Here is a 14989-nt window from a genome sequence, read left to right on the forward strand (position 1 = left end):
CTCTGGAAGACAGGAAAGATAACGGGGAGAAAGGCACTCCCAAGACTACTTATTTTGTCATCAGTACCCAAGACCAGTGAGACCTGTGTGAGTTGAGTTTAGATAAATACACAAATTTTGAGAAATTTAGTTGAACCTCATCCAAACTACCAAAAGTCTTAAACACATAAGGAGATTGAAAAATTTGGAAGGACAGACTTTCATTAAATCTAAGACTGTTGCTCTGCCTGGTGTGCCTGAAACCACCTCCATGAGTTACCCATGGCATTCTGTCACTTTCTCACTGACCTTCAACTTCCAAAACATACAAAAATATCTAAGGAAAAAAACATAGCTGTTAAGCCACATTTTCCAAGTTTCTAAAACAAACTCATTTTAAAAATCATATTGTGTTTAATTGGTTTGTCCAACTTCACTTATTAGTAGCCACACCAGAAGCACAAGCTAAACAGCAAATTGTTGCAAAGACGGATGTTATTTCCTAGGTTAATATTTATTTTGCATGTATCCATAAATGTACTAAATGGAAAGAATAAGCATGCACAAAATAAGTCTTGGCTTCATTTTCCTGCCAACTATCAGGCAGCATTGCTCATGCACAAATCTTTCAGTATTTAATATTCATAATGCTGAAGCATCTACTGATCCTAGTTAGGATCAAGAAATTTTATGAAATGTACAAAACAAGGATTGTCACAGTTCTGCCACAAAGAATTTACAATTGGACAGGTTGACAGACTAACTGTTGCTGCAGTGGGTATTATGTGAGAAGTATTCTTTAATGTTATTCTAGCTACTCTTAAATGCAAATGACCCTCTAGGTAGCTCTAAACAGTAATGTAGGGCATTCTTGCAACAAATGCAGGACAATACTGTACTTCAGCAGCTACTGAGGCAAAACAGTTACTTTGTCTTATCAGAGGTTTTCGTAGTTTTGTTTGTTGGGGGTTTTTTAATATATTTTTGTTCATCTATTTTATTTCAGTGGAAAGTTACATGTAATTTAGAAGATAATTTTTTTCAGTCCAAAAGAAGTTGACCAACATTAACAACAATATTCATTTTGACTGTCTTTCTAATGTAAACAATTTGATATTTTGTTTCAAAATACAGTAATATTTTTGAGACATGATCCTTCTCCAACACTTCTTTCCCTGGGAGAGATGACATAATAGTGATTTGCTTGGGTTTGATTCACATAACACTCAGTCTTATCCAATGGCAAAAAGGCTTTTGCAGTTCATGAAATAGCAGGGGGGGTGGGATGAGTGTGGAAATAAAAGAATTTTTACATAGCCCTGCTGGCCATGATCAACGTTCTTTTTTGAGAGGCGCATTGAGAAAGAACAGGTTACCTCTGAGATGAGTTTGGTATTTAAGCACTCTTTGGGAAACCTGCACTGCTGAGAGAGATCAGCTTTCCCAAGGCTGAGCAGAGAGCTAGATGGGATCAGAGCTCAGGAGTAATGTTTCTCAGTCACATGCAACCCCCAGCTCTCTTCTGTAGCCCACTAAAGGCCTCTGGCAACCTGAATTCCCCAAATGAGGCAGAGAGGATGCTCCTTCAAATATCTCCTTGATGCCAAGGATGTTTCTATGGTAATTCTGCATTCAAAGTTACTAGTTCATGCTGCGTGAGAGGCTACATAAGGGCCCAAGGAGATGAATGAACCTATCTAAGGTTGTGCATACCCAGGGGGCTTCCATAATTTTGGGTGCACAGAAATACAAAGACGGAATAATGACAATGTTGTGCTGCACTTCATTTGTTGAATTACTTCAATACCTTGCTCACAGATGTGTGTATGTGAATCTAATCAACCAAACTCCTCATAGACAGCAGAGATTATTTTGAGACATTATTCCTTCTTCTGCTACAGAAAAAAAAGAAGCACCAGCCTTTCATAACCTCTTGCATACAGGGAGGTGTGTGTGCATGCACAGACCAACACCCCTTTTCCATATGCACCAAAAAAAAAAGGTGAGAATAAGAAGTTTCCTATATATAGCACATTATTCTAGAAAGATAGGAGTATTAATAATAAGCTTGTCTTTTAATGCAGAAAAAAACCCAAAAAACAGCCAAAAACCCCTTTGATTTTTCATCTACTTAAGCAGTTATTTAAAAGAGAAAAACACCCGCAAAAGAAAAGGTGGCATGATCAGAAATAAACATCTGAAGAATGAGATTTTTCTATACCACTTTAAATCCTAGAAAAATAAATTTTTTTGTACCTTTTCTTCTTGAATCATATTTTGCTTCAGATCTTAAAACTATTCAATTTGCTGTTCAATAATAGGGATTCAGATTGCCTTTTAAATGCATAAAAAAAGTTGCATATTTTTGCTTTCATTTTACCTGTGTGTTGCATACTGACATCAAATTCCCTGCAGGCATCCTAACTTTGCAATTGGAGAAACAGTGCTCCAGGGTTTTCCACATGTCTAATACACCTGGATAGAAAGTGCTAATTGTCACCAACTTCCATTAAATGACAGCAGTAAGGCACAAAATATGCTTGATTTGCAGATGTTAGTACTACTGGGAGTTAGCAGTAGATTAATAATTGTGCAGACCTCAAACATTCCCCTGGTACTGCCAGCCTGGGTTTCCAATGCCACGTCAGATTACAAGGCCTTTGTTTTTACCTTGCTCTCCTGAGGAAATCTGGTTTAGGCAGCTGTACTGTTTCCCTGTGCGTGTGACTGTCCTACCCTCCCAGAATAATTTCTGGTCAGTTTGAATAAGTTTTAAAGGAAAGTAGAGGTTGCAAATGTACAATGGCCTTAGCAGTTTTGCGAAAAACAGGCAGCTAGGTAGATAGATCAAGTCTGAGTTTCCTACAAGGATACCTGAATCTAGAAAGCCAAATATCCTGGCTTTCTAGATTCAGGTATTCTTGCAGGAAAACAAACCCTCATTCTGTTCAAATTTTGTTAACACTGAAAGTAGAAGGGAGATGCATCATACCACATATTCAGCACGCAGCAACCCGGCATCTGACCACCTTTACGGATCAGGTGTCAGACTAGGTTCCCAGTTTTGTGATGATTTTTTTCTTTTTACAAACCTATATGCCAAAAAAATTCTCTTTCAGCTTGAGGCTTTGAGCGTGCATCAGGAGTCAACTTCTCGCACAAGTTCAATCTTGCTCTGGTTTCCTCCAGATAAATTCAGGGGCCCACACTTTACCTTCTCTCATCTCTTCTTGCTCTGCTGCTGTTGCTGTTTCTGTTTCCTCTCTACTCTGAGTGCACATGGGCACGTCCCCTTGGGTATGAGGACACCACCCCTGTAGCATGCAAGCTTGCTGGCGGCTCTGGTGGCATAGCAAAGCTCATTTTTGCATGCAGCAACATGATTACGGTGAAGGTGAGGGTGAGGCTGAGCAAATGTGTTTCAACACTTCTTTCCTGGTATTTATTACCGTGCCATAGCATTCCTGCAACCTGGCCTGCTGTTGCTCCAGCTGCCTATGCAAACTCCTGATGGAGCGCAACAACAGAAGCCGTCGGTACATAGCTAGCTGGAGGCGGTACTTCTCCTTTTCCTCTTGTTTCTTATTTTCTAAGGTCTCCATTACTGTTGTGGTCTTCATCCAAATCACATGGCCCAGACTACAAGAGGCCGTATTGCCATTGGTGCCACTCCCTGCCTGCTGTGTGTAGCAGTCCTTTTGGTCAGTCCCAGCCTGTGGGGGTTCGCCAGCCTCACAGAGCACCCCTGGGACCTGCAACACTTCTGAACTCGAGCTTTTGGAGCACAGGGAGCCAATGTCCACAGGCTGCAGGTTACCAACTACCACAGGGTGCAACAAGCCACCTAATGATACATCTACAGCTGTCAGATGATGCTCAGCCAACCCAGAGGCTGTCCTCTGGGCCTGGCCACCACTAACCACCTCTGGACCAGTCAGGGCTTTTACCTCGGCCATGGCCTTGCTGGAGAGGACAGACAATCTTTCTGGCACCGTTGGGCTTCCCCTGTCTTCATTAAGGCTGGCTAACGAAGGGCTGGCAGAGCAACCAAGGGACGCCGTAACAGTATCATGATTCGGAAACCGATCTTCATCATCACTATTATTTTGGATCTCCTCTTCATCTGTTGGTATTACAGCTACTGTCTCAGCCATTTAGTGCATGAGCTACAGAAACTTTCTGTGGACAAAGGTGGAAGCAAAAGGATTTCATTTCTACATACACACACAAAGAAGCCCAGTGCAGTGACATTTGAAGAAAGAACCTCTCTTTATATTTAAGCAATGGACCTATTACTTTTCTAATAAAGCACAACCCTTGGGTCACTTCAGGCCATTTCTTGTGATTTGCATTAGATGTTCTTCGAGACACAACATTAATCCAATAATAATTAAAATGATATACTGTACTATTAACATTCTCAAATCTTTAAAAGCAAGTGATCTATCCCTGCAGCACTGGCTGTGCTGACTAATTAAACCGAATACAGTTGTAAATGGGCATTGTAAGCACTTCTCCCATTTAAGAAGTGTAGTTTGTAGAGACGGAGGAGTTATCAGGATTGATCAGCTTTAGAGAGAGGTGGAGGTACCACAAACAGCAGGTTGCATTTAAATGCCCTCTTCTTCATTAATCTGTCTGCTACCAGTTTGTTTACAAGGTTGCCTTTCCCCCTCCTATTAATTCTAACTGTAAAGATACATTAGCACCACACTAGCCAAAGAAAGGAAAAAGAAATCAAACACTTACCGAGGTTACTGGGGGAAAGGAAAAAAGTTACAGTGCATTGTGCCTATGTATCGTTTTTTCTTGAATGTGAGTCAGCACAATCTGGAACAGAAACATCACAGTGCTGGAGCAGGAGCAGCAACAGCATCACACAGCATCCACCCAGCAACAACACAGTCAGTCCCAATCACAGAGGAGTGCAGGGCTGTTTTCTTCCTTCTTAATGGGCATTCCTCCCTGACATACCGCTTTTATGTCATCTTTGAGCATCAAAATAAATACCAGGATTGGATGGCACTTTTTTTCCCACCTAAAACCAGACATACCTGATTCACCCATTCTAAAAGGGGGCAATACTTATGGCCCTTCCCACCCCTGACAATCAGCAAGGAGGTAGCACAGCACCAAAAAGAGGGTGAGGCATTCTGGACTCCAGTATGCACTTTTTCCTTAAGAAGGAAATAAACTTAGATAAACTTCAGCTGCGTGCACAAGCTAAACGAAAAATTAAACAAGCATTCAGCACCAACCAAATGCCTCACGTAAAGATGGGTAGAAGCTGTAGATTGAAGTGTTTAATGTACACCCATCTTTAATTAGGCTGGCCTAATCTTTAAGAAGCAGCTCTACATCCAACTAAGCCATCCCACAGAACTATAAACTTTATCTTCACTTTTGATGCTTAGAAATGCTACCTTCAGCATCCTCTCTTGCTTGTAGTGCCAGGAACAAAATTCACAAATAATCTATCTGTACCTACCTAAATCAATTCACCATAGGGCATCAGTTGCCCCAAGACTTTCTCTGCTCCGTTCTGCTAATACAAACAGAAGAAAGAAACAATCCAAAATATTACCTAGAATTTCCTGCAGCTGGAAAAGAACGACAGTAGATCCTATCTCCACTTCTATGGGTGCTGCAATACAGATAATAATTTTTTTTGCATTTCTGTACTGACTATCCCTCTTTCTGATGAATCTGTTAGGATATACTTACGAACTTGAACATAGGAAGCCTGGTTAACATAAATTCAGATTTATACCCTGAGGTCTAACTTGAATGCATTTTTTGATGCAAGAGCCAATTTGCACTGAATTTGTAAAATAAACTAAACTAAACATGCTGTGCTTATGTGCCAGATCATGCTGCAGATTATATAAATAATACTAGGAAGATATTAATATCCAGTGAGTTAATAAACTCTGCAAGTTTATATCTTGGTGATTCCCATTTATCTGAATCACAAGTTACTGTAATTGAAGAATATAGAATTCATATAACAGGGATTTTACTGCATTAACACACTGAAAAGGTTCATTGTAATACAGTATTATATGGAGAGTGTTTTAGCTTCAGCTGCTCTCCTCTCCAAAGCACTGTAGGCATATCTCCCTACTACAAAGAGGACAGTGGATGGGTGCTAGGGAGTACCTGATCTCCAGCTATGTCAATACTTTTCTATTGGCAAAAGTATTCTGTTCCTCACTTCGACATCAGTAGCAATCTTCTGCAAAATAAGTATTTTCTAATAGTCTAAGAAGGCATGAAAAAACAGAGTTTTGGTGTTTGTGGTTGTTTTTTGGGGGGTGGTTTTTTGTCTGGTTTGGACTTCTGGTTTTTTTGTGGGTTTTCTGGTTTGTTTATTGTTGTGGGGTTTCTTCCCAAGCTCTTTACAGCTTCAATTTTTCAGCAAAATTTTACAGGCAGTACTGTTTGAAGAGATGGGGAAGGGGACAAAAAAGTCATTTTTCCCATCAAATTAGAGTCACCAAAAATAATATTAAATGTTTATAGATGTGGATCTGGATAGAATAAATAGCATCTGATACAATCAACTAAGCAATAAAACTACAATCAAAACTGATTGAGCTAAATGGCTTTTCATAGAATACTATGACTACGGCTGTAATCTATGAAGCTTAATAGCAAAAAATATTCAGTCCACTGGATTTAGAGAATCAGAACCATACAAATACTGCCAAAGAGACCTATTTATTATTGCTAAAATACAAGTGCCACTTATGGCCAGGGCTGCATGCATTATCATAACAGGGCTGTTTTTATCCTCCTCTCCATTGTTCACAACTTCATAAAATCTTAGCTAGAGCATCAGATGGAAAGGTTCTAGGTTCAGTTTCTACCTGAAGGTGATTACATACAGAGCACTTCAGTCAAAAAGATAGAGATGCTCAAGAACAAAAGCAGGAACAAAACCAGTCTTATGGCTGGGAAGACTTAGGGAAACCTTTCAGGAGAAAAGTCTCTTGTGTAACCAACAGACTGGGGAGCAGGGAACAAAACCACAGCTCACTTCAAAAGGAAGCATGTAAATTCTTGTTCTGAGATGAAAACGATCCTTCTATTCACACAAGACTGTTTCCTTGACAAAGTGACTCCTACAGTTTATCTCCCTTTTATTTGCAATTTGACAGATCAATAGAGACCTGAAAGACCTTATGTTAGTTTCTTCTTCAAAAGGCACATTGTGTTGTTTCTCTGGTGAAGAAGCACTTGCCGTTCCACCCAAGAACCTGTTGCAGACAGACTGTTCAATTCCACTTGCTCACTCCTGGACTTGTTAATCTATTTGTGGGAACCTTTCTAGGTAGAAGCTGCTTCCAATTTCACAGTGAATATATCTGTCAGTTTAACACACTGGGAATTCCAGGTAGGCAAAAAGAAAGCAAAGACACCCTCAACTGAGGTTCATTGCATTTCATTACCAGCCACTCACAGGGAGATGCAGCTACAGCAGTTTCAAGGTGTAGATAGACCCTGGGGAGCCACCTTCAAGCTGTCGGTCTTGCACATCCCTGCAAAGTCTATGTCAGCAGAGGTTTTTAAACCATCACACTGTTCAAGGTATTAACTACAAGGGGGACTTGGCAACCCACGTGCCCATAAGCGTAAGCACACGCTGAAATGCTCTGTGCTTGCAGGCTTATGGAATAAGTGTTTAGCCATCACAGTTGTGTCTTGTATGGTAGCAGAAAAGACCTGGTCACAGGGAAGTCCCTGCAGATAGTCAGGACAACTATTTCTCCTTTCTCTTCCAATTACAGTGCCGTTCTCAAGCATAGACACATGTGAGGATAGGAAAGTGCTTGGTCTTGTTATTTATTAAGTACAAATGTTTTACTGAAGTTCAAAGCATAACAACCAAACACATTTACAAACAGCACCAAAGGTGATAAGCATTGGTGAAGATATACCATTAAAAGACCATGTCCTGGGATGCTACATTGTTTTGTATTTGAGCTTGGGGAGTACTTTTAATGAAATAGTAAAAAATATCTTATTACACAGTAGTGGAATTCCATGTGTTATATTAATTACTCTTAAAGATCAAAAGGAATATTTTGTCTGATAATGTACACACTCGCATGGCCTCCTATGAAATCAATGAGATCCACATGTGTGCATCTGAGGCCTAAATTTTTTCCCTGAAGATTCTTTAAAATCCTTTTACAGGGCAGTAAGTTGTAGAAGAAAGCCATATGTTCCCTTTCTTCTGCCTTCATACCCAAAAGAGATAGGAGTTCTTACAGGCTGCTCTGTATTTTTCTGGATGGTAACAGTATCCTGAGGGGCCACTGGCCAACCAGGGATTGCCATCGTTCTGCTGTCATGTTTGTCCACACCTAGGAGTTTCTGCAAGCCTTTTACACCAACAACAAAATAACACTGCTCCACGTGCAGCCCACTGATGACAGCGAGTGTTCTAGATATTTCAGGGCCAGGGAAAAGCATGGCTGGATATCTCAACGGCTTTCAGACAGAAGGAAATTAGGAATCTAAACAGAGCTGCAATGCAATTGTGTGTTCAGGCAACCTGGAAGCATTTAAGCAAAAGAGTAAATACATGATTTTACTAGTGAGGAAAGTTTTAGTGGCTTTGAACATGAAAATCCAGGCATTAGAACATACCATCTTTATATTAAGGGTAAAAACATTGAAACACTCTGCCACAACTGGTAAAAATTAGAAGGCTTGCTGCCAGTCTCAACAGAACTGCCTGTCAGAGGTGCAAATCTCTGAAGGAGTAGCTCAGACTGCATTTGGACTGAGCTGAGTTTGCAAGCTTCAGAATGTCAAGACTGCAGGTGTCAAAGTGACCCAAACACTAAGAAGGGGTTGATGACAGCTCTCACTGCAATATTTCAGCAACTCTACTCCTAACTCTGCTTGGGCTTAACGATTCCCAGGGACACAAATGAAAAATACATTTATATGGGTTTATAAAGATATTTTGGAAGTGAAATATTTTGATTTTTTTCTCAAGGCAGTGGCTGTTTTCTCTACCATCTATGTGGAAAGCATTTGTTTATGATTTCAACCACCGTTCGTTGAGTGAAAGAATAACAGCATCATTGCCCAAACCAGTTTAAGGTCACATTCCTGCCATCAGATCCATGTTTTTATGCTGAAACAGCCACAAAGAACTTTCCAAAGTCATCTTGTGAACTCAAGGACCTACTTAAGCAGCTAAGATTGTCTCAGTGTCTCAGAGGCCAAGGAGAAGACGGACAACCCATGGGTACCTGTAAATGTGCTTTTGTTTGATTTTTCTCTCATCTGGACAGACCAACCTATGTTGGGCGTCAAAGGGGCCGGCACATTTTAACACTAAGGAAACTTTGCTTTTCTAGAGAGGGTTAAAAATGCTTTGCGACAAAGACATCTGCAGCATATGCCTGACAAATTAGTGGGGCAGACAAACTGAAATTTATAGTGACTTAAAAAAACTGAAGAACTGCGAGTTTACCCCATTTACTGTTTCTTCTTCTATTGGAGAGAATACACTCGTCTAGAATTCATTGCAATTATACTGAAAAATAAAATCTGATTATACACAGAAAAAATGATGAATTGCAAAAAAAATTCCCTTAACTGTTAAGTTAAAAAGAAATTCTAAAATGTCAAAGGCTTGATTACTTTTTCCCCATAATAAAGATTTTGTTTCATGGTAGCAAAATTAAAAGTGACCTTCTTCAGTGTGATGCTCCAGTCTTTATTTTTTTTAACCTTAATTTTGCATAATGCCTATAATTTTGTTCAGGAAAAAATAAAGTGATGGAGAGGGAGAAAAAAAAAGCAAATTAATGTAAAGTAGAAGATCATGTAACAGTCTTCCTATGGAGGAAACTAAAAAATTTTTCCTATGGAAAAGATGCTACTCAAAATATATTTGAATAACCTCCACTATTAAAAGACTTAAAAGTATTGCTCATATACTGGAAGAAATCCATACTTGGTAGGATTAACAAACCTACCTGATAGATTTCAGATGTGAGAATAAGTATGAAGACAACTCATGTCTAGTTACAGTTCACATCCGGTATGCATTGAGAGAAAAATCCTTTCTGCTAATGAATATGTAAACAGACTATGTAATTTTTTTATAATTGATGCTTATGTTTGCTTTCACATTGACACTTGATCATAACTGACAAACCAATGGCTAAGAAAGAGGAAAGCTTTAAGCTGTACGAATAATAAACAAAGAACTGTGAGAGATGGAAAAAAACCCCAACATACATAAGAGGAAAACTTCAGGAAATGGGGCTAAACAATAAATGGATAGACAAATAATTGTTTGGTGATTCTGCAATTTGAAAACTTACAGACCTTTCCAGAAGTCAAGTAATTTTTTTTTCTAAAGTAACAACATTAAATACTTCAAAAAGGGTGTAAATTTTCTGCCTTAGCTGTTAAACCAGAATGGTATGAGAAGAGAATAATAAGAAAAACACATTTAATGTAAAATTTTTTGTTGAGAAACAGTTTCAGATCAAGTAGCTAAAAAGAAAATAAATAACGGATGCGTTCATGCTGTTTGAGCCTTACCATTTCCACAAATCTTAAATTTACTCATGAGAAGCCAAACTCTACAGATCAATATCAAGGACTGAAAAGTCTGCATCTGCAAACACCTTCTCAAAAATTCTGCTTCCTCATTCAGAATGTCTTTTTGTGGAGCCAACTGTAGTGTTGACTACATATCAACTCTTGCATAGCACCCAAAACAACCCAGCTTTACGAATAGTGCCCATATAGACTCACCTGCCACACACAAACACAGACTAAAAAAAAAAAAAATTTCCTCAAGGTCATTTGGGGCTGAGAATGTCAGGCTTGCTCACTCTTTAATACCTTTGAAGCTGCTAACGTGGCTGATGGATGAGAGTGAGTAGGATACAAGCCTGTCTGTCATCAGAACACACGATCTCAGCAATATGTAGTGTAATTGATCTAAGTCTCAGCTACAGCAGTTGACAGGCTCCAGTAGGGAGTGAAGGTAAGTGGACCACAGGGTTTGTTGTACTTGTCTGTGTCCTTACTTTACAACATAGACATTGCTCAGCAACCTGGATTTTTACAGTGTGCTTCCAGTGATTAGTGCAGATAATTTTTTCACACCAGCAGTTTCATTTTTACATCCAGAGGCTCTTTGCTGAGTGTCTGTCAAAGCCCAATTCATTACCTGCAGAATTATCAATCCTATCACTAAAAGAAAAATTTTTAAGAGATTAGAGAGTAACAGAGAAAAGATAGACCTATATATACAATAAATAAAAGATAAGCCTCCAAATATTTGGAGGCTTATTTTGAAGATCTGTATCTACAGATACTTATTTCTTAAAGGAAGAAAAGATATGGAGTTCAATTTCTAGTTGATTGAATAGAGAACAAGGATAAGAAAGAAGAATCTGAGATACCAATCCCACTGAAGCCTCAGGTTGAACAGAAGAAAGTTAAATGATGCTGCCTGAGCCTTAAGGTCCTGCTGCTCACCTAATTCCAAAATGGCAAGCATAGTTTCTGGATATCAAAAATAGGTAATACTTCCTTGTACCACTTTTGTTCCCTGCAGCCCTGTCTACCTGAACCCCGTTGAATCTCCCTGAGCCACAAGCAAAGGTCCTACTAGAACCCCAATGGCATGTTTGGTCCCAAATCCTCCTTGTACCCAGAAGGCACTGTGAAGCTGCTATTAACTCCAGTAACACCAGGCCACAATTTTATCCTCAGTTTTGCTTGTTTAGCCTCCTTGAAATCTACCTGAAGAGCATTAAAAGAACACAGAGCCATTGGTAATTGCCAATTGTTAGTGTATTATTTGTCACCTTGGAAACTTTCCCCCATCTTTTCTAAAACTTCTGCCAAGGTACCACCACCACAACCATTTTGACTCCTGAAGAGATCCCAACACTTAGTGGAAGTATTGTACTAATTAAGATTTTGAGGGCAGTAAGCTAAGGCACCATGTTTGGCCTCACATTTAGCAAATTACTCACAGTTACTTGCTTCCCTTCGCTAAATTGTCTTGATAACAACCACTGCCAGTAGGGATATGAGACAATGAGTCCAGCAAAACCCCAAACAAATATATGCCTACATGTGTAAGCTCCACTTCCTTAGGCAAAAATAACAAATCAAATGAGTGAAGGATCTGCTGCTATCTTATGTATGGTATTTGTGCATGCACCAATGTGCAAGAAGCCTTCTAGAGACTTCTGTCATAGCTTGTCAAATTGCCAGTCTACTAATTTCAGAAACTTGAACTACTCTCCAAGAAAAGGTGCTGTTTTGTCATTGTAGAAAACTGATACAACTCTGCAGCTTCTTTCAGTGTAGTCTGAGAGAATAAGTGTACATTATGTGTGCCAGAAGGAGATGGAATTGGCCAGGTTGAGCAAGTTAAGGCAATCCAAACCTTTGGCATGGGAGAAAAACATATCTGTGTGGAAGGACACAGTTCAGATATAAACAACACCCACACAGACTATCTGAGGTCTTGCTTTCTCACTTGGAAAAACAAACTCCTTTCTGAACTCTGCTCATTTTTACAGAAAAAGCCATCAAGCTCAATGGAAAAAAGTACAAGTCATAAGTACAGGACACCTAATCTGGGTAATTCATCTCATCCTAAAGTGTATTCAACATAGACAGGAGTAACTGCCACTTGGAATAGGCTTCCTTTAACTTCACTTTCAAATGACGTTAACTTTCAGATGACTAAGTCCACAGCAGTTCACCTTAACCACAAGGCATGTGCTACTGAGAGAGACTGAAAGTTCAACCTCAACACAGAACAGGAACTTTCAGTCCATGAAGAGGGTGATCCTAGCACTACTAGAGCCAAATATCTTCCAGCAACCAGTGTTTTAGGGGTTTTCTGAACATGATGCTACATCTAGATAACTGCGTTTGACGGTCGTTGATAGAACAATTTGCCTAATTCCCTTTTGAAGCCGATTATGCCTTTTGGCTTCTATAACATGACAATGAATTCTGCAATCTAATTTTATGTTCCATGAATAGCATTACCAACGGAGCAAGCCACACCTTTCCAGGGATTCAGTGACATGCTGACACCGTCTTACTTTTGTCTCATTTAATCTCATGAGTCATAAGCAATATAACAAAGTTTTCTACCTCTGTCTGGATTTTTCCCCAGTATGAAAAAACTCTTTTGAAACAATAACTATCAGCAGGCAAATTACCTGTATACTTTATTACAGGATTGTATTGCTCACATAACTCATGCTATCAAAAACCCAAGGATGGCTGAGGCTATTCGGCAAAGGCTGCAAATAATGAACAATAAATAGATGTTTGCAGAAAGAAATGCAATGATGGGAGGAGACAGGGAATCCTTGCACAATCCTGGAACAGCACAAGTAGCAAGCAGTGGAATCTCCCTGGAGGAGAAAAGCTAGGAGAAATCAGCAAGAGTTTTAGAGGGAGAGTGAATAAGAAAAAGAGATGGGGAGGAGGCAAAAAGATGTCTTCAGATTTCCATAAAAATTAAACTGGAAAGGAGAGTGGGAGGGACAGTGGAGAAGCAGGTTAAAGGATTGTACTCCTGTCATGGTTAGCAGAGAGTGGGTAGGAAATGAGACCTGGACTGCATCTCTCCCAAGTCTGTTGCCCTAGGCGACTGTTTACTTTGCCTTTGCCCAAGCCAGCGTGAGACATTATAAAATGAGTTTCCAAAATGCTCTGAGTCACCAGAACATGGATGAGATCTGTGGATTCAAGCCACCTTTCAAGATTATGAATCTCTTCTGAATATCCATTATGCCAATGATATATAACAAAATCACTGCTATAATGTGATACACATGTCAACTTTAAGGATGCAGTCCCTGCTCAGATGGCATCAGCAGAGGGACACGTCAGCATGGTGGATTACCAGAGCAAATGCTTTAGCATGCAAAGTGATGCAATGTGTTTTGACAACAATTGTTCCCTTATGTTTGTTTCTGTGTCAGGTTTGACTTGACTATCTGCCAGGACAATGCTCAGGATCCTTTGCTGAAGCTATGCAGAAGCTGATTATGTGATCAAATGCTTAAAGTACATAAAATCACTTCCAAGATTCAATGAGATAGATGTGCCAGAAAAGTCAGTAGGTGTTTGAAATAATTGACACTAACAGCTAGACCTAGATTTTTCAAAAGAATATGTGTTTTGTTTTGGATTTGGGCTTTTTCTGTTGGTGGTAGGGTGGGTTTTTTTCTTTCTTCTAATGCACTATCATATAATCTGCCTAGAAATTCAGCCTTAACATAATGTTCACATCAAATGAAATTTACCCGTTAAGAAAGAACACACACAGGGTCCTCCCTGAAGTGGAAAAAATGCAGTCTTTTTGTAGAGCAGATCCACTGTGAGTCCTCTTACTCTGTGCACATGCCTAGAACAACCCAGCAGACTCCAGTGGCATAGTAGAGCTAATGTTTTTAAGGCTGAGCTATAACTCTTATCAAGCCTTTGCCCTCTATATATGACACTGAAGTTTTTCTAGTAAAGACCAGGACCCCTACAGAAATATTGCATATGTAGATGGTTATAGAAGAAACAGGTTACCTGCTCTTATCACTTTTATATTGCGTTTCCAGCCTACCCTGAATCATCACACAGTCCCCACAGTGAGTAAATGTGATTCCCATTCAAGAGACAAGGGCAGAAGGCAAGGACTGTGGCACTTGGCCAAAAGTCATGATGTCATATAGAGCCTTCACCCTGTACTCCCAGATTTGGGTCTGACCTGGCACCAGAGTCTTACTATGCAGTTTTGCAAGAGCAAAGGGTCCTCCGAGGTATTTAGGCACTGAAACCAATAAAAAGGGGTACCTATATACTTTCAGAAATTTGTCTTTAATTTCACCATCCCATAAATCTCTTTAATGGAGACATCTTTCATCTTTTCTGCTTCACAACTGGCTTGTGAAGCTTAATTACACAATGATTATGAAGTCCAGTAAACACAACA

General features: G+C 39.6%; 1 protein-coding gene across 1 annotated transcript; it reads right to left on the minus strand.

Annotated features, from left to right (window-relative positions):
* Positions 1–2054: 2054 nt before the first annotated feature.
* On the minus strand, positions 2055–4818 carry LOC113952289. Its single transcript, XM_027654180.1, has 2 exons — positions 4729–4818; positions 2055–4158 (listed from the first exon to the last, which is right to left on the minus strand). Exon 2 carries the CDS (start codon positions 4131–4133, stop codon positions 3363–3365), a length of 771 nt encoding a protein of 256 aa, XP_027509981.1. The 5' UTR covers positions 4134–4158; positions 4729–4818; the 3' UTR covers positions 2055–3362.
* Positions 4819–14989: the final 10171 nt, after the last annotated feature.

The sequence above is a fragment of the Corapipo altera genome, unplaced genomic scaffold, assembly GCF_003945725.1.
Source record: "Corapipo altera isolate COAL_440 unplaced genomic scaffold, ASM394572v1 60, whole genome shotgun sequence".
In the NCBI taxonomy this organism is placed as follows: domain Eukaryota; kingdom Metazoa; phylum Chordata; class Aves; order Passeriformes; family Pipridae; genus Corapipo; species Corapipo altera.